This window comes from Palaemon carinicauda, chromosome 35 (assembly GCF_036898095.1).
Source record: "Palaemon carinicauda isolate YSFRI2023 chromosome 35, ASM3689809v2, whole genome shotgun sequence".
NCBI classification, from domain to species: Eukaryota; Metazoa; Arthropoda; class Malacostraca; order Decapoda; family Palaemonidae; genus Palaemon; species Palaemon carinicauda.
Genome location: NC_090759.1, coordinates 69,568,631 through 69,593,543, shown reverse-complemented (window position 1 = coordinate 69,593,543; position 24,913 = coordinate 69,568,631). Strand labels below are relative to the sequence as shown.

General features: G+C 40.6%; 1 protein-coding gene across 1 annotated transcript in view; it reads left to right on the top strand.

Moving 5' to 3' along the window:
- Positions 1 to 24,913, top strand: part of LOC137627849 (mitochondrial import inner membrane translocase subunit TIM44) — a 26,329-nt gene extending 1,416 nt beyond the window's left edge. The window contains exons 2-10 of the mRNA XM_068359263.1: positions 646 to 753; positions 1,148 to 1,317; positions 11,871 to 12,004; positions 14,119 to 14,357; positions 14,869 to 15,039; positions 16,800 to 16,964; positions 18,756 to 18,848; positions 19,399 to 19,515; positions 22,722 to 24,913. Of these exons, the coding sequence (XP_068215364.1) occupies positions 646 to 753; positions 1,148 to 1,317; positions 11,871 to 12,004; positions 14,119 to 14,357; positions 14,869 to 15,039; positions 16,800 to 16,964; positions 18,756 to 18,848; positions 19,399 to 19,515; positions 22,722 to 22,859 (1,335 nt within the window). The 3' untranslated portion in view covers positions 22,860 to 24,913. The remainder of the gene's footprint in view (positions 1 to 645; positions 754 to 1,147; positions 1,318 to 11,870; positions 12,005 to 14,118; positions 14,358 to 14,868; positions 15,040 to 16,799; positions 16,965 to 18,755; positions 18,849 to 19,398; positions 19,516 to 22,721) is intronic.

The following is a 24,913-nucleotide window of genomic DNA, read 5'->3' as shown; positions in this document are numbered from 1 at the left end:
TCCACCTTACCTAACCAAGGGTACTGGTTCCTCTTCCTTACTTATAAGGGGAGGGGGTTCACCCTTTTCTATGCCCTCCCCCTGTATCCTAGCCAGACCTGTAATGGTATATCACTTAATGAATCTTAAATGAAACATCTATGTACTTCACTTTATAAATAACATTTATAGCTTGTATTCTCCTAGAGGGCTAATTACAAACATGGCAATCTGAAGTAAATGATGAGGATGGTATTATAATAAAACACCTAATAATTTTGTAATCCCTGCAAGTTTTTCTACACGTACTGCAACCATTAAGTAAGCAAAGATGTCATTAGAAAATATATCATGTATGAAAACATCTGAAAACCTCATATTTTATAAATTTTAATTGATTAAAGAATAAGTTGAGGATTAATTCTGAGAATGAACACAGAAGGCCCCAAAATGCTAGACAATAGCTCATGTGTAATCATCTTGCTAAATATAAAAAAAAAATTATATCTCGATACTGTATAAATGTACTGATGTTTGCATTTTTGTTACATTATACGTTTAATTTATTATTTACTTGCTCTTTTTAGCCTTGGAAATATTATACTGTGCATAATATCTCTCTCTCCTTTTTATTAGGTAATAATACTTTTATCCTTTTTATTTAAGGAATTAAGAGTGTTACTATCCAGACGATGGGGTCCGACGTGTCTTCAAAGCAGTGTGAGCCCTTGTGTGAGTACAGATGGTGGCAGGGAGTCACAACAATGTATCAAGGTATGTTTAACATAATAACCATGTAATTGACTTAGTAATACAGGATGTTGTTTAAATTTACATACAGTATTTTACCTTGGGGTCATCTGCAATACTTCAAGATAATGTTGTACACACTAGTTCCTACATATAATGTTGACTTATGATTATTGACACATGTTAATGTTCCTGGGGATAGGAAGCATAGGTTTAAACAAGATGTTTGACAGAGTACTATGATTAAAATCTCTTAGCTCTCGTATGGGGAAAAGAAATTTCATTTGTTCTTGTAGTATTTAAAACTGTATTGTAATATATTAGTTTGGGTTGAGGCACTAGTTTTATGGACGAGCTACTGTTTATATAGTTAGGATAGACCCTGTGATTGACATTAAAGTTTTTGTCTCTCTTTCAGAGATTTTACAGTACTCGGCCTCCTCCGCAAAGACCACCAACGTTTTTTGGAAAAATTATAGAAAATTTAAGAGATGAGATGGAAAGAAGTCAGAAGATGAAAGAGAGCTTGAAAGAATTCCGAAAAGACATGGAAAAACTAGAAAAATCCGAAGCATTGCAAAAAGCTAGGTAATCATCGTAAGTTGTGCTTTATGTGGTAGTGTAAGTTTATTAACAAACACGGGTTTCTACTCAACATTTTACCACAGCTATGGAATTTAATTAACATGCTGAATATTGTCTTTATTTACATTTTGCCTCCATTTTTGTTAAAGTGTCATCTTCATTAGGGATTTAATATGATAGTTTCATTTTCTAGGTTTATGCCTGAAATTGGTTCTATCAATTGTCATTCGTCTTTGTACTTTCTGTGCAAATATCACTTGGGCAGTCCTTATTTACCACTCATCTTCGTGATTTTATAAGCCCCGCAGGTTTTTATTCTTTTGGTTTTATACAATATCTATTTGGCTTATTTTTTAACCCCCCCCCATCTCATCACTGTCATGTCCAAACTATTGCAGTTTTTAGGATCTTGGTTTATTTGTCAGTGTCTAGTCACCATGTCGCTTCATCTTTCTCATTTGTAATAGGATCTTCCGTCAGTGTTTTATAGTAGTCACACCTCTAGAAATGTTAACATTTTTTGTGTAAGTGTTGCACCCATATCTTTGGTGTACAGTAAGTGGTACTATACAGGTATTATACACAATGCCTAAACTTTTGCTTTGTTCCGTAACCGAAATACAAACCACGCTATTTACACAGGGTTTAGCTTTTAGCGCAGCTGAAATGGCGAGCCATTAGAATTTAACGAGGGTGTATTACCCCCGCGCTAGTTAGCGGGGGGGTAGGGGAGTGGTAGCTAGCTACCCCTCCCCTCCCTCACACACAGATGAATACTCACTTTCACTTTTGGCTCGGACTGTGACAGACGTCTCTGTCTTGGTCCTCTCTTGGCAGCCATTGTTTGTTTTGTCTTTACTTAATCGCTTACTTTTCATTTACTCAATATATATGTAAACATGTTTTCATGTTTGTATACATATTTGAGTATAGAAATCAGTAAGTTTCCTTTTCAGATTTGTGTGTGTAGTGTACTTATCTACGTGGTGTCCTCGGCAGTTGGCCGCCACGGCGTTATGGGTGGCGATCGAGTTTGACTTATGTCTTTCTCTCTCTCTCTTGAGGTCGTTCACCCTTTTACTACGTGTTACTACGCTCTTGTAGCTTCCTTTCCGTGTGGGGGGGTTGCTACGCTGTACGTTTGTCTCAATTAGTTTATGAATCTAATTGTATTTGTTGATTTTTCAGCTTTGTAGAACGATTCCTTACGGGGTTTTCGTTCTTTCTTTAGTGTTCATTCATTTTTAAATTACATAATTACATAGTTACATAATTATAATTATAATGTGTTGAGGTGGTTTGGCCATGTTGAGAGAATGGAAAATGGTTGTCTGCTAAAGAAGGTGATGAATGCAAGAGTTGATGGGAGAAGTATAAGAGGAAGGCCAAGGTTTGGGTGGATGGATGGTGTGAAGAAAGCTCTGGGTGATAGGAGGATAGATGTGAGAGAGGCAAGAGAGCGTGCTAGAAATAGGAATGAATGGCGAGCGATTGTGACGCAGTTCCAGTAGGCCCTGCTGCTTCCTCCGGTGCCTTAGATGACCGCGGAGGTAGCAGCAGTAGGGGACTCAGCAGTATGAAGCTTCATCTGTGGTGGAAATGTGGGAGGTTGGGCTGTGGCACCCTAGCAGTACCAGCTGAACTCGGTTGAGTCCCTGATTAGGCTGAAGGAACATAGAGAGTAGAGGTCCCCTTTTTGTTTTGTTTCATTGTTGGTGTCGGCTACCCCCCAAAATTGGGGGAAGTGCCTTGGTATATGGATGGATAATTCTGTTTTGGTTACAGCTCTCCTTCCGTGAGTGTAAGTGGTTGTGAGGGCACGTGCCTGTTGTGTAATTCTTGTTTCCTTTCCCTCGGGATTCCTCTTTGGAGCCTTCCCGGGGGAATGAATGTGTACTAATGTTTTTTTTTTTTTTTTTTTTTTTTTTTTACAGTTACCGATCTAGTTCGTTTCTGTAATATGGCAACGGTGTGAGCTGTCTTGTTGAGTCCTGGGGATTCGGCTGTTGCTGCCTCCCCCCTTGTGTTTTCGTCAGGGGCGTGTCTCCTTCTACTGGTAGTACTCCCGTGACGACGGACAGCTCTCCAGTTCATTTTAGAACTCTCAGGAGGCTTGCCTCCTTGGGCAGGTAACTTTCCTTCCGAGGGAAGTTTTTCCTGTCCAGGCTTGAGTTTTTCCCCTTATGGAGGGTTCTCCTCTTGCCTTTTTTTCGTGGGACTATGCTCTTGGTGCTGAGCGGTCACACCTGCAGTTTCGCTCGAGGGGCTGGGCAACTGCAGGAGCTCCTCTTTGGAGGATTGCTCCTTTTAGGTCACTGCTGACCAGTCTCTTCTACGAAGTGTTTCTCTTTCGTTCGCGAGAGAGTACACTCATAGAGACTCCTCTTCGGAGGTTTCTTCTGTTGCTGTTGGCCTCCCTCGCCGTAAGGCCCACCGTCCGCCTCGTCGTAAGGGCCTCTCATCTCCCTATAAGGGTGCTTGAGGCGCCTTTTTGAATCTCCGTGTGCAGCCTACAACTCCTTTTTCTCGATCTTCCGCCTTGGTGCAAATGGACAGCAGTCTGATCTCGTCTTCCGACGGGCAACGATCTTCCCGACGGACAACGGTCTTCCCGACGGACAGCGGTCTTCCGACGGACATCAGTCTCCCGGCGGACAACGATCCCTTCGGGGCAAAGGGTTGCCTCCCATGGGGGTTCTTTCCTTGCGTGTCAGGGTTTCCCTGCGCGCCCTTCTGCTGTGTTCTCTCCTGCTCCTGCTCAGTGTTAACGCTCAGGCGCTCTTCTGCTCATCAGCGCTCTCCTGTTCGTCAGCGCTTTCATGATGATCATCCCTGCTGTTCCTGTTGGTTCCTGTTACGCGCCCTGTGCGCCCACGTTCGCCCTCGCGATCTAGAACTTCGGTTCAGGTCGGGGTCAAGGACTCTTCTTCTATACGCAGGCTTCCACGCGTAGCCTTCTGCTCGTCAGCGATCATCAGCTCGTCAGCGATCATCAGCTCGCCAGCGATCACCTGTCTCTCGGCGATCTCCGGATCGCCCGCGTGTGTTACAGCCGGCACGCCAACGTTCTCCAACTCTTCTGAAGGAACATGGTTCGCCAGCTACTAGCTCACCTGCGCATGCTGATCGCCATCGCGCGACCCTCAACTGCGGATGCTGATCGCCATCGCGCGACCCTCGACTGCGGATGCTGATCGCCATCGCGCGACCCTCAACTGCGGATGCTGATCGCCATCGCGCGACCCTCAACTGCGGATGCTGATCGCCATCGCGCGACCACACCTGCGGATGCTGATCGCCATCGCGCGACCCTGCGCATGCTGATCGCCATCGCGCGATCGCCCACCTGCAGAGGCTGCTCGCCATCGCGCAACCGCCCATCTGCTCATGCTGATCACCATCGCGCGATCGCCCTCCTGCACATGCTACTCGCGATCGCTCACCTTCGCATATTGCTCGCCAACGCACGATCGCTCACCTGCGCATGCTGCTCGACCATCGCGTCGGCATAACACAATGCGCCATCACCAACCTGCGCGTTAGCGCTCACCAGCTCACCACCGATCGCTTGTTGATCCATATCGCCAGCGGTCTTCCTCGCCCACGCGGCAGCGTGTTTCCTCGCCATCGCGCTAACGCTTGCGTTCGCCGCCTCGGACTCGCGCTCATCCACCTGGCCACCCTCACGACCGCTCGCCCGCGTGACCGCTTGCCTGTGCGCCCGCGCGACCATTCGCATGCGCACCCACACGCCCACGTGCCCGCACGTCTACGCTCATGCGCGTCCGCGCCCATGCTCTCCAATGTTCGCCCACGCGCGAACCAACGGTTTTCCATCACGCGGACGGATGGTGTTCCGTCGCGCGAACCTACAGTGTTTCTTCGCACAAACGTCGGCTTATTTCTTGCAGTATCTATTGCTCGTCTATGGGTTATTGCTCGCCGACCACCAGCTCTCGCCCTTCCTACCACGCTCGCCCTCCTTCTGCGCTCCTTCGCTCGCGTTACCGCTCATGGACGCTTCCACGTTCGCCCACGCAGAAAATCTTTGAATTACCGTCGCGCGAGCTCCAGGGCGATTGCGACCACGATTCCCAATGGGGTTTTCGCAGCATGGCCAACCTGGCGAGTTCTTCTGGAGCGTATTTCCAGAACACGGCCTCACCCCGTAAACGCAGAGCATGGCACTTGCAAGAATAGGAGAAACTTAAGGGTGATCTGAGCAACACTCCTCTTTCCTGAACCTGGTTAGCCCTTCCCCGTCATTCCCTGGAAGGATTTTTGGCGGGGGGGGCTTTCCGTTCAAGATTTCTCCATCGGACAAGGGGTGACTGCTTACCCCTTCCTCTGGGAGCTTACCAGGTTCTTTCCCTCCTCGGTTACGGCCCGAGGTTTGGTTCAAGGAAGCTACAGGAAGAGCATGGGTACTTTCCTCCTCTCGAGCTCAGGCAACTTGGCCTTTCGTCGTTAAGTATCTAACTTGCGGACAAGCTCGATGTTGTACCATCTGGACGCGCTGACTGAGGGCTTCCTTCGGGTGTCTCATCTGTGGAGGTCGACGACCTCGGACACCCTTCCATCCTTGAGAAGAGTTTGTTTGTGCCCAAGGACAGAGACTTAGACAGCGGCTGTGTGGAGGAAATCGACTTCCGTTTTCACTCCTCCTAGGCGCTTTCTTCCAGACTCTGCAGGGCTCCAGCGCCCTTTTCTTTCAATCACGTCGGCCTAAGTTATCGGCTACGACAACTGGGACAAGGTGTCCAATTGCAGTTTCCTCCTGTCAGGAACAGATGGCATGGGAGACTCCCCCGGGGGGGCATAGTCCTAAAAGGAGTTCACGAACTCTAGGATTGCAGGTTTTTCTCTGGGAGGATGCTTAAGGTTACTCATCCGAATGACAGCTTCCCGATGCCCATTCCCGCACAATCTCTGTGATCAGCCAAGGATATCGCGCCTGCCGTCTCTGTCAGCGAATTCAGTGTCTCTGAACCTCTATGCCATAGCGTCAGCAGAGTTGCCCGGTTGGGCAGAATGATCCATACCTTAGGCGAAGGTCTTCCTTAGGATCATCGACGGCTTCACCCCCGGCCTCCTCAGTCGATCCTTTCTTGTAAGAAAGGATCTGAGAGGGGATGTCCTTAGTCGACCTCTCAGCCCTGATCAAGTTTGTCGAACAAACTTCGGCCAGCGTAGACCAGCAGAATCGATCAGACTGGTAACGAGGCGACAGGACTCCTTAAACCCTGGATCGGAAGGACGGGTACTTTCAGTTTCCATTCCTTCCATCTTCCAGGGTGCTCGTCGAATTCAGCCTAGACTGCAAGTATTCCTGCTTATGATGCAGTGTGGCTATCCCGCCGTGGCATAGCAGGTTTGTTTCCCCAGAGAACTCTCCCTGCCTTCCTCTTGGCCGCTCAGGTGCAGGCTTCCGCCTCCTCTGCTGTTTGGAGGGCTGGTCAACTCCGGTAGGCTCGGGTTCGACCTTCTTCAGCGCCGGGACAAGCTTCCGGATGCTTACCACGAGTGTGGGCTCATGGTATTTTGCTTGGAGCCTTCTCTTCCTCTGCCTCAACATCTGGAGTATCTGGCCATGATATTGAGTCAACGGCCTTACCACGTTGGAAACCCCGCTTCTCGTCCGTCCAGCGAGGTTAAGCAACGTCGGTACTTGGATGGGTGACCACCTGGGGACGCCAGATTCTGTTACCACATCCTCCGAGCCTTCCTTTCGGTTGACTGTGGCAAGACTGAGGAGAGTCGCAGTACCTGTTCTCAGTCAAGCAGAGCTTTCAGCCCTACCTTGGAACGTTTCCTAGTTCTCCTTTCCTCATTGACCCGTCTATAGTCCGAACGGTCGCCTCAGGATAAGTTCCTTGTGGGGCGATCCAAGTTCCGGTGGCTTCAGGCAATGTTTAACCGGACTTCCTGGCCCCTATGGGACCAGCGGAACTATTAGACCTGCAATGGGTGTTGACCTATGGAGCCTCTTGATGGTAGTGGATATTCTCGTCCTTTCCCCACATTCTTGATGCTGTTCTCGGACTCGTCAAAGGAAAGGGGGGGGCATGTTCCGGTCCAGGCCTATGGTCAAGACTTGAAGGATACCTCTCCATCATTCAGGCAGGCTTAGGGGCCTTAGTCTGGCCCCTCTACAGATCCTACAGCTCCTGCCGAGTTGCCCCGTGCGCGTCGACTTCATGATTCTGGCGTATTCTAACCAGCAGGGGACGCATTTTCACACCTTCACATCTTGCAGTAGAGATACCGGGATGGTTGAGATTCTCTCAATACCACCATCGGCTCTCTCATTCCAGCCAGGGGAATGTTCTCTCAGACTATCCGAGCAGAGCCTCGTAGAGAGAGTGTACCTGGGGGTCTTTGACCTTGGGTAACCAGCAAGTACTGGTCTGGGGGACCTGATCGCGACAGCTTGGAACCTCAAGCTTCCGCTATTCTTCCCCCCAGTCTCAGACCCCGAAACTCTGGCAAGATGCATTCCGGTGATGGTGGGACAACTTCGACGCCTGCGTCTTCCCTCCCTTTTGTCTGTGGACAAAGGGTCTCAACAAGACCAGGTTGTCTGTCAACCTTTCAATGGGAGAGCTCCACTGGGACTATGCGCAGAACGGTTTCTGGACCCTCTGCTTCCCCTGACGGAACTCCCGGGAGAGCTTCTCCCACGGCGCAGACTACTCAAGCAACCACACTGCGACATCTCTCCCGAACCGGGGCGTCGCTTTGGCTTCATGCCTGGAGACACTACGCCTCCTCCTCAAGAAGAGACAACCCGCTACAGTCGCGGTACGGAGGTCGCGTCATCTGCGATAGTCATCCACAGGGGTCTCCCAGGGAAAGTGAAGAGTCTAAGGTGGTTGGTGCCATGGGAGATATACCTCTTCCCTTGAGGCCTCTTCCCTTGAGGCCTCTTCTCCAGCAGTAACGGTCTTATTGCCTTTCGGCGGGAGGAAACTCCTTTCCGCTCTCGGCAATGAAGCCTGTCGCTCAGCCTTTCCCTGACCTTCAGGCTTAAAGGAATAACTTTTTCCTGCCCGCGGGATCTATCCTCGCTCATGCGAAGCTACGATCGTCCCTGCCCTAGTCGGAGGAAGACCTCCAACTTGGAGCATGGCTCGGACTTTTAGTCCTTCAAGAGATCTTCTCAAGACCCTTTACGACAGGCCTCGGATTGTATTCCGCCTTGGGTCTCCTGCTCACTCTGGCCACGGCCAGTGTGTAAGCAATCTTCTTGGTCTCTTACGACTCCCCCTTTCTAAGGAAGAGGGGAAGGCAACATTCAGGCTCGCTCCTGAGTTGTTGGCTAGACTCAGAATCTGGGGGTCCCGGCCCTTCGGTCCGATTCATTCAAGATTTCGAGTCTCCATTCTGTATCTGATGTCCCAAGACCTTCTCTTTCTTGCCAGTAAAGGAATCGAGAGGTTAGCGCTGGGAACAGCTGCAGTTTGTCCTCAGTTGCAGCTGATTTGGGAGCACAAGGAGGACATGGGGGAGAGTCACCAGTATACCTCTTCAGCCCGGACTCAAGGACATTCATCTCGACCTGTCTCCAGACCCTCCCCCGTCATGTCGCCCTACAGCACGATGTTGGATACATCGCAACGTCCCTCGCCTTCGAGTAATACTACTCTGTGACGCAGGTGCTACAAGCTGGAGTCTGGAAGCGTCTAATGACCTTCGCAGCCCGCTTCCTGCAGGGCGTGACCCACAGGAGTCTCGATACGTTTTCTATCGCTCTGTGGTGGCTACACAACAGCTGGTCTAACCTCAGGCTCCTTTTTGGACTGGTAGCAGAAGGTTGAGGGCATTGTTATCAGGTTTTAGTCTGCATGAACGAAAGAAGTATGTCTGGCCCTTACTTCTTTCTTCATCATCCCCTCTACGGGGAAGCAGCATCCTGGTCTCTGCATAGCTGACCTCGAACCTCTGCAGGTAAACCATGCTTCCTTGTGTTCCGAGTATTGAGTCAATACTGTCGCGTCCCCCATACCCTGACGTGGTGGTATTGGGAACGTCCTAACCCAGAGTTCCTTCTGGAACTCCAGGTCAACTGCCTAGGAAGGGTCACACTTCTTCCTTCACACACAAGCTTACGTAGGCCACATGGTTCCTTGCGAAGCAAGGAACTTGTGAGGTGCAGGGACTCCTTTTATCGAGTGCTACTCACTCGGATTCTGAGTCCCCGGGTAAAGCCAAAGCCAGTATGGCTGGGGACTTTCCACCCTACCTAAGGGGTAAGTCACCCTGTGTAAATAGTGTGGTTTGTATTTCGGTTACGGAACAAATGACAAATTCGAAGATAATTTGTATTTTTCCTAACCATACAAACCTTAGCTATTTACACTCATTTGCCCGCCAGCCCTGTCCCCCAAGACAAGTCCTACCTCTAAGTGAAAGTGAGTATTCATCTGTGTGTGAGGGAGGGGAGGGGTAGCTAGCTACCACTCCCCTACCCCCTCGCTAACTAGCGCGGGGGTAATACACCCTCGTTAAATTCTAATGGCTCGCCATTTCAGCTGCGCTAAAAGGTAAACCCTGTGTAAATAGCTAAGGTTTGTATGGTTAGGAAAAATACAAATTATCTTCGAATTTGTCATTTTTGCTTGGATGATATTTTTACCTACCAGTACCGTAGATTGATAATCACATTGCCTATCTTCTCTGCTGTCTTTAATTTTTTCTTCTTAATTGTCTTTTCATGGGCTAGTATGTTATGAAGATAATTTAAATATTCTAGTGCCTCTTGTGGCATACCATTCCATCACAAGGGTGAGGCTGCTCCCCATTTTCTTCCCAATTTGGTTAATAAAGGAAAATTACTTTTAATGTATTTTGCAATCCAGAGCCTCCCTTGCGCAGTATTACCATATGTTACATTTTGCGCAGAATGCTGTATTGATTTGAGCCAAGTAGGTATTGTAAACATCTTCTTGATAGGGAATTATTAGCAATTACGAAGATTGGTAAACAGCAACCCAGTTTTAGTAGAGTGAGGGTTTTAGTTAATACTTTCTTTTTATTAAAGACTGTTAAAAGGAAAGAGTTGTAAGGTAACTGAAAGCTCTGCCGTGTCTTTTTAGATCTAGATAAGGCATTGAATGGAATATCAAGGAAGTTTACCGTTTTGGTGTTTAAAAACCGAGTAAAGTACAAGAAGGCTGGTAAGTTTGATAGAAATGGTGTATGTAAGAACATGTGCCATAATAAAAGATTGCTGCAAGACAGAAATGTATGAAGTTAGGGTCAGGTTATATAAGGAATTGTCACCTAGCTCCTTTCTGTTTGTGTTGATTGTGGAAGTACTTAGTAAAACTACTGTTATAAGCAGATGATTTAAGGGGTACGACAGAGACTGAAAAGGAATAGCAGAGGGGTAAGAAATTGACACAGGTCTTTTAAATGTGGGTAAAACTGAGGTTCTAGCAAGCAGATAGGGTATAGGGTATCTTTGAAGATAGCAGAGGCTTAGATTTTAAACTGAAGACTAAATACTTTCAATCTACCTTAAGCAATGATGTAAGGTGGAAATAGATGTAGGGTGACGATGTCTAAAGGGGAAAAGGAGTCACAGGTAGAGGTAGTGTATGTCAAAAGAATGTAATATAAATTGTAAATCAAGATTTATTATACTTTAATAATAAGACCAGTGATGATGCATGGCTAAGAAACATGCATATCAAGAAGGATTGTGATGGAATTTTTTTATCTTGCCATATGAAAGGTTGACAAAGGTGCTGGGGTGATTAAGAATACTGAAATTATAGAAGTTAACATTGACCTAGTAAGGGCACGTAGTAAGGATGGTTGTGGGGTAGGGAGTGAAGAGGGCTTTGGTGGATCCTGTTAGAGGGAGGTCAAGAGGAAGGCAAAGGGCTCGATGGAGTGATAAAGTAAGGAAGATTATAAAATTGGATTGGTTGAGTGATATGCCTTATACATTCTGTACTTCATGAAGACGCATCAAGCTACTTTACCCCTTAGTTCAGGGGTAGTAGTTAAAATTGTAGTACTTGAATTGGGTGACTTCCTTAATGTAGCATGGTTAACTGTTTTGTAGTATGATCAACCATCTATTGGCTTTTCAACAGCCATGAATAGGTAAATCTAGGGGAAGAAGCTCTTAAAGGAATCATATTAATGAATTTAGGAGTTTAAGTCTCACAGTTGTGTAATTTCAGGTCTCTTGGTGTGATTAGTTTAGCTTTGCAATCCTTGGGATACCCAAACCTTTATTTGTGGAAGAATACCAAAAGCGAAATGAAATTACCTAATACATAAATCAATAATCACTCTCACAAACACTTTCGAAACAAAAGTACCTAATATATAAATTGATAATCCTCACAAACACTGTGAATTTTACTTTTCTTGTCGGGATGGTTAAATTTTTTTCCTGTAATATTTCTTTTGATATGACAGCATAATAAATGTAATGCATATTGGTTCATAAATTTTGTAAGTTTTTTTTACTTGTTAGAAAATTACGTTTATCACATTGGAGATGAGTTTTTCAAAAATTGGTTGTTTGCTGTGATTTTCAGAGAAAAATATCATAGTGTTGAGGAGGAAACGGCAGAAGGAACCAAAAAGGCTAGACAGCAGTTAGAAAGCATAAAGAAGCGGGTGTCAGAGACAGTCGGAGAAGCACAGAAAACAGAAATCTTACAGAAAGCAAGTAAGTCTTTTAGGGATTAGCTGGTAATTTAGCAAATGAATATTGTTTTATGATATTACAGTGAATTTATCTTCAATTTGGTGCATTGTCTTCATAGATCTTTGATTTGGTTGGTTGCATACAGTGTTAAAAGCATCCTTGTTGTTGTTCCATATTTATCCAGTACTACTTGTAGTACATCAATTTATTTGAAAGTCTTGGGTAACAAAACATACTGTATGTCTAAATTGGCACCCCTCATATTACTGTATTTGATGGCATGTAGGACAGACTTTTTTTCCAAAATTTAGGCTCGAAAAATTTCCCCACGTCTTACACATTGTAGGTAATGTATGAGACCTCCCATAGGCCTAAGCTAATCTTCTCTTTGACGCTAACCCACCTTACGCTCAGTAATTTTACCTACCCTAAACTCCATGTATCCTTATTTTATTGCTGGTGCTGTACTACTACTGATGATGTAAAAATGAATTCATTAAAATGAAAGCAATCTAATCTGTAATGCTGTGATTTAAATTTATAATCATCAGCTGATTGGTGCTCTGACTTACTGGTAATGCCATCTGTTTGCGAGGAATAAAACTACTGTATGATCGTTGCCAGTGCTGCCAGATGTATGACCCCGTGCAACATTTTGATTTGATTAGCAAATTTGTACGACTTTTTAGTCCATATGTACAACATTTTCAATGAATTGTTGATTTTCTAATGATTGTACAACATTTTGAAGCCGTATTGTGCAACAATTGATTACAAAGTACGGTATCTGGCAATGCTTATCGTTGCCAGCTCGTGTAGTTGGAGTCCACATAGGTCAGACATCTTGGTACAACGAGTTCATAATCATATCTAAACCACAGCAATGCCCTCAACATCATGGCAGCAGGAGGAAAAAGAGCCAGCCACAAAATATCCTTCAAGTTACGTGGTACATGGATTATGCCAAGGAGCATGGCAATAGAGCAGCAGCAAGATTGTTTGGGCAACCACCCACAGAAAAGATACGTAAAAATAACCTTCGTTATTCAACCCCACATTGGCCAGAACTTGAAATTGACGTAAAAATGTCGGTGGTAAATAAGAGAAATTCAGGGTTAAGTGTTTCTACCAAAATGATAATGCAAGAGGAAAGTAACAGATCCATTCGAGATACAGAACTTTTCAGGAAATGAAGGTTGGTGTTGCAGGTTTATGAAATGGCAGGACGTATTAATGCGTACAAAAACATCTATTTGCACAGAGAATGCCTGCTAATTATGAAGACTAAATATTAGAATTTCATAAATTTCTCATACATGCACGAAAGAAAACTTGTTTTGAACTGGGACGAATAGGGAACATGGACAGAGTTCCACTCACATTTGTTGTACCATCCAAAGGAACTGTGGCTGACAGAGAGACTAAAATGGTCTCAATAAAAACCACTGGCCATAAAAATACCTACTGTACAGCTGTTCTGGCATATTGTGCTGATGGCATAAAACTGCCACCTCTCTTGATATTTAAAAGAAAAACTCTGCCTAAAGATGAAGTTCCAAGAGGTGTATTTTTTTTCCCGAATGTGACCTGCTGAAAACTGTGCGTCTTTTATGCCATCAAATACGATACTTCATTTTTTTAACACCAGTACATGTGATTTAATGAAACTTGCATGTCTCATTTTGAGAATCATACAGAATTTTTTTTCTGAGTAGAAAATTGAAAGTTAGAGGAAGGTAAAGTTGAAGAGTTAAGTATGACGAGACCAAATGTAATGGATGAGAATTATGTGCCATCTATTTACCTTACACACGTACATGTGTAGAATACGATATTGAAAGAAATACTTCTTTGAATAGTAACATGAAAGAGCTCATTAAGCGCTATAGGTAGTATTTAACCCCACCAAGTCATCAAAGAAGTTGAGCTAAAATGTATATATTTGTTTTTATATTTTCCAGGTTAGTAACGGGTATGTGAGTATGATGTGCATGTAGTATCTGTACAGTATATAATTTTCTCAAGGATATCATGAATGACAGACTTACTTTTTTCCTGTATGCATCTAACTGAATAGTCTGAGTATGAATATTGAGGGATGTATACTAAATATACTTGTATACTTTTCCCTATAGGTAAGCTAACTGAGGAGGCTTCCAAACAAGCTCAAAAAGTAACGCAAACATTGTCGCAAAAAGGAGAAGAGATCAGTAAAACCCAGACATTCAAGACTATATCAGAAACGGCCAAGGCAGTGAAGGAAGAAATAGATCATTCAACATTTGGAGGTTCTGGCGCTCGTGTCTATAAAGCTCCTAAAACCTTACGTAAAAGAGTAGAGCGAGACCCAGAGGCAGAACAGAGAATAATTAAGGTGAGTTCTCTAATAGGGTACAGTATGTTACTATGTTGTCATTATTATAAATTAGTCTAACACTAATTAGGATGTTTTTCTAGACTCCTGTGGTTCTCATGAAGGATTTATTTGTAAAGTAAAAATAAAAATTAAAGGGTTCCAGGGAAGAAACCATTTATGTTAAATAACTGAAGGGACATCTATAGTCTGCCACACGGGCATACAGAAAGTGGTAACTCTACTAAAATATAAATGAATTAATCCACAAAATTTTTGGTGAACTGTGCTGTTCTGATTTTAATGTTGTTTTAGTAAGATTATTATTTTTATACTGATAGGTTCTATTTGACATAGTACATACTGTGTACTGTTCTTAGAACTTTAGATCATTAGATAAATGATTGGTATACCCTTTACTGGGATAGAATCATTTTATTGCATTATGTAATATTTTGTATTCTAAGAATTCTACAAGATGTACTTTTAGTGCAAGAATCATTTAATTCTAAGGTGAATATTTGTATTTCAGGCAAACACTGAAGCCAAAGGTGTGGTGTTACATAGAGATTCACAGTTTGCTCAGAGTTGGCAGAATTTCAAGGACAATAATCCGTACGTAAACAAAGTGCTTGTGTGGAAGACGAGATTAGATGAAAGCGATAACCCTATGGTTCGCGCATCGCTGCTATTTAAAGACAAGGTTAGAATTTAATTTGTAGTCGTTACTTATGCAGAAGCTATATGTAAATTTTCCTATTTCTTTTGGGCAGCATATTACTGTATGATAATTATTTACAACCAAACTGTAGCCACCAGCTGCGTTCAAAGGAATGAGAAGCGGGAGCGTATAGGAGCACTGGAAGGTGATAGGATGTGTAATGGCTCCTTGCTTATCCTACCCCTTAGTGGACTAGACTGGGTAAGGTCTGTTTGGGGTGCAGATATCCATGGTTATCTTAGGATACGTCCCTGATTATACACGATATCTTTGGATAGTCTTTTTACCGGGGGTTGGAACCCCGTGATACCTGACGGTAATTCTCTTGTGATATCAATCGCAGAAATATTATACTGTAGAAGTTGCCAGAAGGAACTTCCATCAGGACGACATGGCTATCTCACCCAAAAATAGATTTTTCCTACGTCAAAATCCCTTTTACAGTACTTTGATAAATCAAAAGAACCCAGAACTGTGATTCATAGATGTCCTAATACATGCTTCTGTAGGTTTGATCAGGATTATATGGGAGACTACACTAGATTTTTTTTTTCCATTTGCAGATTTAATTTCCTTTAGAAGAATTTTATCATTGTTCTTGAAGTGTTCTTTGTTATAAAGTAAGATTTGGTCCAGTAATTTTCCCTTTATTTACCAGCTCAGAATGAAATTTTTCCTTTTTACAGTTGAAGACAGACAGTGCTCCTTACTAATGTGCCATTCTTGGTAAATCTAGACCAAATTTATCTTTAAATGGATTTTTACTACATTAAAGTAATGTTTGATGGCTTTGATAATATGTTTGCTATTTGAAGGAGATGCAATAAAGCATTACATTACTATTGGCATTGCAATAATTTCAAGTTTAATTCATGAAAGGTCTCCCCGTTTTTTATAGATTTGTGATTACAAGGAAAAGATTTTATTAATTGTATAGCTATTTCTTATTGTATTTAAATTAGACAGAAAAAAGCTAAAATATCATAAGCCCATGAGAATTGTTTGAAGAGCTTTTCATCTAATAGCATCTTCTTTGTCTACTCCCTTGTGAGAAGGTAAATATAGAACATTAGTAAGAACATAAGGCTAAAAATCCATTAGATTGTTGGAGATAGTTCCACAGCATTTAAAAATTGATTTAACAGCGTGAGCTTTGTATATTGACTGCTTTTTGTATATATTCAATACTTTCTGGGGTTTAGTGTAAATTTAATTATATTTGTATTTTGTATAGTCATATGGGTTCAATCGGCGTCGATGACCTTCGATGTCAGGATGCCAGAGAACTTCAAATAAGTCAATCAATCAATCAATCATATGGGTTCAAAATTATAATGGAGAGGACCTCACTTTTGATTCTATGGCTGTAGAATATAGCAAGTGTTATTATTATTTCTTAACCCTTTTACCCCCAGGCTATTTGGAAATTTCCAACCCTTAACCCTCATGGGGGTTATTTTTTTCCCAGCACATTTTGTAGTATATATTTTTTTTAAATTGCTCTAACAGCCTTAATTTTTGTCATAGAGAGGTCAGGTTGGTCTCATTCTCTTGGAAAATGCCTGAATTTTCTAAAAAAAAATTATTAAAAATATGAAAAAAAAAAAAATTTTATAGCATTTTTTTGCAAGGACCTACCGGTACATCCATGGGGGTAAAGGGATGGCTTTTGTAAAACGTACCAGTACGTCCTTTTGCGGGTAAAAGGGTTAACAAGTAATTTCTTGAATCAATGATTTCAGATGACTGAATTGTTTGGAGGAGTCTTTCAACGCACAGAATTATCAGAGGCTTTGACCGAAATATGCAAGATGGATCCCAATTTTGATAAAGAGAAGTTCTTGTTAGAGTGTGAATACGATATGATTCCAAACGTTTTAGAGGCCATGATTAGACCAGATTTAGAGGTAAGTTTTTGTATTCCGAGAATTGTTTTTATTAATTATTATTTACCCATTTCTAGTTTATGTAAAAATCAGTGTTGAAATGGTGATGCTTTAGTTAAATGATTAGATGTATAGTCAAGAAAGCTTAATAGAAATAGAAAGCTTCATGTATAGATATCTAGCACTAGAATAGCATATCATTAAGGCTGTTTTGTCAGCTGTTCTTTCCTTGTTGCTGACCCGCAACTGAACTATGAGAAAAAGATGAAGGCAATTTAAACCTTATGTGGGAGAAGAATATGTTTTTGTAGGTCTTGGTGTAGAGTGGTGTGGTAGTTAAGCAATTGATAGATTGCATTTTCGTTTTGTAGCGTCAAGCAATATGTTTCTCAAGAGATCATGATTACAAAACAGTGCCTTTGCTAGTACAGACAGGAGTGAAGTCTGATCAAAATAACTGTTAGAAATTGTTGATAGATAGTTGAATGAGACAACCGAGTTATATTTCTAAAATTAACTTTATCCCACTGTAAGAGATTAGAAAAACAAACTTTTGATAATAGAATTGATTATTTAAATACTTATCTGGTAGTCATCATGTTTTAATTATTGAAGCCAACTGCTTCCCAATGTCTAATAAGAAAATTTCTACCCCACTTTCTCTCCCATATCCCCCTCCTCTGCTGCCCAGTAGACCTGATTTGTAGTGCCAATGGGCAAACACACTTTAGACATTTTAATACCAAGAATATCATGTAATCTACTTCTCCCACACAGTGTAGACTAGCCTCTCCTGCTTTGACCTAATTCAAGATTTTGCTAATGGATGATCTGATAGTAAATATTAAATGGTATGCCTTTGTCAGATTTTGATACAGGTATGGGTGGATGGATGGAGTGAAGAAAGCTCTGGGTGATAGGAGGCTAGATGTGAGAGAAGCAAGGGAGCGTACTAGAAATAGGAATGAATGGCGAGCAATTGTGACGCAGTTCCGGTAGGCCCTGCTGCTTCCTCCGGTCACCTTGGATGACCGCGGAGGTAGCAGCAGTAGGAGATTCAGCTCATGAAGCTTCATCTGTGGTGGATAACGGGTGAGGGTGGGCTGTGGCACCCTAGCAGTACCAGCCGAACTCGGTTGAGTCCCTCGTCAGGCTGGAAGGAGTGTAGAGAGGAAAAGTCCCCCTTTTCTGATGTCGGCCACCCCCCAAATTGGGGGAAGTGCCTTGGTATATAGATGGATAGATGTACCAAATTGTTTCATGAACCATAAGGCAGAAGTAGAGTTGGTACTACAAGAATTAGTGATGGATCCAAGTGAATTTGTAATAAATTGTTTAACTTGTGCTGGTGTAAAGTTGCCAAAATCAAAAGTTCTACTGTCCATCACTCGGGAAAAGGGTTTATGGGAAAGATGGGAGTAGAAGAATTTTTTTTAAAGCTCGGAAAGCCAGTGGCTTTGATGATTAGAACATGATGAAACATGATGTCTACCTAGAAAGATTTATTTAGATATTAAAAAGTCCATCGGATAATTTTTTTTATTTTTTCCTAATTTTACTGATCCTTGGTATCTAATTGAAGAGGCTTGGAAAAAGCCACTATATAATTTTCTTTAATTAGTAATTGGCAGTCGTATGAAGACCCCAGAAAGACAGTGCAAGTCAAGTTTACACAGTACAGTGATATTAATATTTCTAGATTTTGTAATACAGCATCAAGATTTTCTAGGAGTTATTGTGTTAACAGTTCATGATTGTCTACGGTAGTGTTTTTGCTTGTTTAAATGTCAACTTGATATTTTTCTTACGTAGGTATTACGAGACTGGTGTTACGAGCGGGCCTATTCAGTTTTAGCAACGCCAGTGAAGCAGGCCTTTAATTTGGGATTCAATTTTGATTCTAAGGTAAGATATATGAAATTATTTTATTTCTTACTCAGTTCAATCTGTTCCCTTATTAGTCTTTGATGTTGAACAAATATAGGAAATTACTGTAATTGATACAAGAATATTCCTACATTATTTCAGTGTATTTGCAAGATTACTGTAAGTAAAAATAGCTCAATATCAATGTTTGAAGTAAATATAACTTTTATGATTGGATAAGTATTGTATGTAATAACTCAGGATTATTGGGTCAACTGATATAATTTGTGTCATGTTTTCTTTAAAGGAAGTTTTTCATTTTTACTTGAGAGGCTCATAGAAAAAAAATGTTTATTATTTAGTTTGTCAAAAGTTTAATGATATAAGACAGAAAAACTGTGCTGAATGCATGATGTTTGGCTGAATGGATGTTATTTTATGTTATGTTGTAAATACTTTTCATACTTACAAAATTGCATTTAGTCATTAATCATTCAATTCAGCAAAAGTATCACTTCCATAAGATATTTAGTTAAGAATGAATATTCTTCATTTGACACACATTATATTCTCACATATTTTTTTCAAGGTTTTAGACGTGGACAACGTTGATTTGGTAATGGGAAAAGTTATGGATGAAGGTCCTGTTCTAGCAGTGTCATTCCAGTCACAGCAAATTATGTGTCTACGTAATAGTAAAGGAGAGGTATGTGGAAGTTCTTTAGAAGTATCAAATAATGTAAAGTCAATGTTCGTGATATGTGATGTAGGCTCAGAATTATGAAATACTTCATAGGTTCAAGTAGTTGTAAGACGTTCATTATTCTCATTCTTTACACATTCTCTTCTGTCCTCACACACCGGACAACACTGAGATTACCAAACAATTCTTCTTGCTTCACTGTTGTTGTTCAGTGGCAACTTTTCTCTTTGTAAGGGTAGAAGAGACTCTTTAGCTATGGTAAGCAGCTCTTCTAGGAGAAAGACACTCCAAAATCAAACCATTGTTCTCTAATCTTGGGTAGTGCCATAGCCTTTGTACCATGGTCTTCCAATGTCTTTAGGGTTAGAGTTCTCTTGCTTGAGGGGACACTTGGGTGCACTATTCTATCTTATTTCTCTTCCTGTTTGTTTGTTAAAGTTTTTTATAGTTTATATAGGAGATATTTATTTTAATCTTGTTGCTCTTAAAATATTTTATTTTCGTTTGTTTCCTTTCCTCACTGAGCTATTTTCCCTGTTGGAGCCCCTGGGCGTATAGCATCCCGCTTTTCCAACTAGGGTTGTAGCTTAGCAAGTAATAATAATAATAATGTGATCGTCTTATAAACAACAGAGGAAATTGAAAGAAAATTTTAAAGTACAGTATTGTCGTACAAGCAGTGCCTTTTGTCATACTGTAGGTTTAAACTGTACAATGTAAATATATGATTGTTTTTTTCTGTTTATTCATCTTGTCCAAGTACTGAATGCACTTTTTCATGAGTTACCAACTACACTCAGCTAGACAAAGACACTGATAGATATTCATTCACTCTTCTAAGTATGTAAAGGAAATCTCTCTCTCTCTCTCTCTCTCTCTCTCTCTCTCTCTCTCTCTCTCTCTCTCTCTCTCTCTCTCTCTCTCTCATATATTTATTTGCTGGACTGAGTGCTAGATGCAGGTGTGGCATTATCGAGCAACCTTTCGTATAAAAGATTTTTTGTTTAGAAGTATCTCCCCAATCCTCCCAGGCAAGCAGAAAGATAGGCAAATGTATCCAAACCCATGTCTCGTAAATGATCGTACATTCAGACAACAGGACCTCCACAAGAATATAAATTCTTCCTTGACAGTCTATCAATCTTTGGTAGTGACCTTATCTTGGACTTTGCAGTTACTATTGATCAGAATCACACTCTAACTTGTACATACATACATATACCAAGGCACTTCCCCCAATTTTGGGGGTTAGCCGACATCAACAAAGAAACAAAAACAAAAAGGGGACCTCTACTCTCTACATTCCTCCCAGCCCAACAAGGGACTCAACCGAGTTCAGCTGGTACTGCTAGGGTGTCACAGCCCACCCTCCCACATTATCCACCACAGATGAAGCTTCATAATGCTGAATCCCCTACTGCTGCTACCTCCGTGGTCATCTAAGGCATCGGAGGCAGCAGCAGGGTCTACCGGAACTGCGTCACAATCGCTCGCCATTCATTCCTATTTCTAGCACGCTCTCTTGAATATTAATCTAAACCCTAAACTTATTTGTGTTAGAAATAGTTCTGTTCCATTGAATATTCACTTGTATTGCAATGGAAATATACTTTACACAGTCAAAATTATAAAAAGAAAAATGATCTACCATCTACCTAAAGCAAATAAGCTAATTACAGAAATATTACCAATTTTCAATACAGTACAAAAAACTTAACACCAAATGTCTTATTATCTACAAAAAATCTTAACACCTTACAACTAAATATGAATATACCATGGAAAGATACTAACACTATGAACTAAAACAGTTATAAGATGTATAATAGCACAATGCTATATTTTTGTTGTAACGCTACAGGATGGTTTTCAGTACATGTAGGAAGTCATTATACTGGAAAAGTACAACCTTATAAATCTAAAAAGAAAAAAAAAAAAAAGTAACCCAAACATTACAATACTTAAACACCAGTTGATATCTGTGCCAAGTATGTTACTGTATATGCCCTCAGAAACCTGCGACAGAAAGAGGAATTTGCAATATAGAATTGAATATGATATATTTGTGAATCCGGTGTGTACTAAGGGAACGATAAGTGAACCACAATGGGGCAAGGTTTCTGTACTATAAGCTAGCCTAACAACCGTCACATTTTCATGCCCAGCCCATTAAGAGGTTGTCAGGAATCGTCATTTTTGCTACTATTCAGTGCCAAAATGCTTTGACATTCTCCGGGAAAGTAAACCAGCTAGTTAGGTTAGAGGAAGTTCGTCCCACCTTAGGCTAGGTCTCCTTTTAAAAGATAAAAGTTTATATTTGTTTAAGAATAAATTACAGATTTTTAAAGTAACTTTTATTATTCTTAACTATACAGACCATAGTCCTGCAAGTTACACTTCCTGACTCACCCACCCTGCAAGTCCTAGGTTTAAGATCAGCGTGGGAGCTCATTTGTCTGTCGTGAACGAAGCTTACCCATCAACCTGCTGCTAATAACCACTGCCCCTTTATAGATTTCAACAGCTATATCCAGTTTTGGTGAAAGCCCATCTTATTAGAGAACTCTGTTTTTTATAGTAAGGAAGTATACAAATTACTGTAGAAATTTGCAATATTCACAACAGCTAATATCTGCGGGAGAAGACTGTAAAATCATTCTCAAGCGTTCTGATAATTTTTGGGTCATTAAAGAGACCATCTAGTATGTTGGCTACTTTGCTTCATGTTGAAAGTAGTAATTTTGATTTTATAATTCTGAAAAACTTACATGATACAGGTGCAATACTTTATGCTCCGTGGATTTAGTGTACCTTTTAAAAATGCACGGTACCAGGGACTTGACCGCTTGCTTCCTGACCATTACAGGCATACAGAACACATTAAGGACTTCAGAATCTTGGAAAATAGTTATTCGGTCAAGTAGACTGTTATTGAAATTCTGATTATAAAAGCATTTTCTATAACAGGACATTTCTTATAAATTATCCTATAATGGAGACATTTCTTCCACCCCCTATATATCTCACTGCCTTATGTACCTGAGAATCAAGATGGAACATATTTATGACACTACTTTATCTGTCTGGCTGATAGAAAACTGATCAACTTCAAACATTTAGGACACATGATGCATAGGGAATTGTCTTTTTAGTATTTTTTAGTAAATTATTGAAAAATTTGACTAAAATTTTAATTATTTACCTTACAGGTGGTCGAAGGAGATCCTAGTAAAGTGTTAAGGGTCCAGTACGTGTGGGTACTGTGTCGTGACCAAACTGAATTAGATTCTCGTGCAGCTTGGAGGATATTAGATCTCTCTGCTCAGAGTACGGAACAATTTGTTTAGATTTACAGGTGGTGGGCCCAAATGTTCAAATTATTATTCAAAAATAGCTGTGATGTTCAAATTGTTATTCAGAAATAGAAGTGACTTGCTACTATTTTTGAGTTAATGTTTTTTTGTATTTAAAAAGGAAATTACATCAAGGAATCGGGATAAAAGCTTAATGACTAAAAATAAGTTTGCTTCACTTGGCATTTAAAAATTTGGAATGTAAAACAGCAGGATATTTTGAAAGATGGAAGTACTCTTCCTTATCTTTACAGGTAACATTTGTTTTTCTAACTTATTTTTTTCAAGTTTTTTTTTTTTTTTTTTATACGTACAGTACCACAACTCTAGGAATTGGGTTTGGTTTCATTCCAAGAGAGAGGAAGTTTTAAGTTTAGTTACAGGTGATTATGAAATTTATACTTTTGTAAAATTATCTTTTCTATGTTAAATGTTAAATGTGACTTTCTATGAAACATACATGACACATTTGTTTTGGTGATGTGTAAAATGACATTTATTACCATAGTTCGGTGCAAATGTTTCTTTACATGCTTAATTTTGATGTTGAAATGTTTATTGCAATAGGAAAAGATACATTGATACTCCTTAAAAGGATTTGATTGTCCTCATACGATGTAAATTTTGACTGCACTTCCTAATTTTTGAATAAGAGTCGTATGGGTTTTTGTTAAAAGAGCACAAGTGATTCATTTATATTGGAACATAGCACTTATATACTTAGGACTACTTCATCAAAAGGTATCCCAAATTTATTTATACAATTACAGAGGTAAATTTTACGGTTGTATTTATGGAATAGAAACTCCCTGATATAAATTCCCCATCATTTGTTCTTAAATGGAGACCATTTGACTGGTATAACTGTAAAAACAAATTGATTATGTAGTGACATAATTTTATGAAACTGTACTGCTGTATGTATTTGGACAGGTCTCTCATGTCTGACATCCACAGATCATTCGTCTAACTCATATTTTGGATTGGTGCTCTTTTATGGGGATATTGTGAATTTATGAAACAAAATTTTCTCTCAGAAAAGAAGAAGGTTTTATGAAAAACCATTCAATCTGTATAATCTCGAGTATACTTCGATTTAAGATTCTCTGTAAGATGTTTCTGTTTGGATTTAAAGGAAATTAGCCACAGTTGTTGGTAGGAAAATTAACTCGTGAAGTATACAATTGTTCACTAAAACTGACCTTTTTTTTTTTGTTAGCATTTCTTTTGACTATAAACATACCAGTGCCCCAACTTTAACTGGTTTTCTGTCAATAGGCATAATTTTCTTCTATAGATAATGGCATTATAACTGATATTTAACAAGTAACTCGTATACAGTAATGTAATCCATGTTCATAAAAACCTGTGCATATGTTTTAAAGTTGAAACAGCCAGAGCTATCGCCCTCAACCCACATGTTAAAGGAAACACCACTGTTCAGTCTAGTTATAAACTAAGGCATCCTATTCTCTAACAAGAAAAACGTAGTACTGTACTGTAGCCATAATGTAATATGTGTACATTATTTTGTATTTACAGTAAGTTAGAATGTTCTAGTATTTTAATTCTGTTTTTTGTTTAATGCAGTGAATTTGTTGTTAAATACTCGTAAAGTTAATTCAATGGTTCAATCCGTTGGTATTTTCTGTAATCACTTGTATAGGATTACACCATCATTCTGTATTTGTCCTGACAAATAGGGCTTTCAAGCCATTCTGTGATTATCATTTTTTGTATAGCAAATTTTATTCATTCAAATCGAAAACATTAGATAAGTGGTCTAGCTGGGTTGTTGCGAGAGTTAATATTTTAAAACGATGAATATGTATATAGTGTAAGATTCATTTGTAAATTGTTACTACATGTGTCATAGCATCACGTCATCCATAATTGTTATACAGTGTATCACTGTTAAAAATTTTCTCCATCTTCAAATTGTTACAAAGTGTGGTATGTTTACCAGCTATCTAACCTTTTTTGTGGCAAGTGAGGAATGGAGTGTAGAATAATAATGTAAATATTGTAACATAAATCTTTGAAAGGTT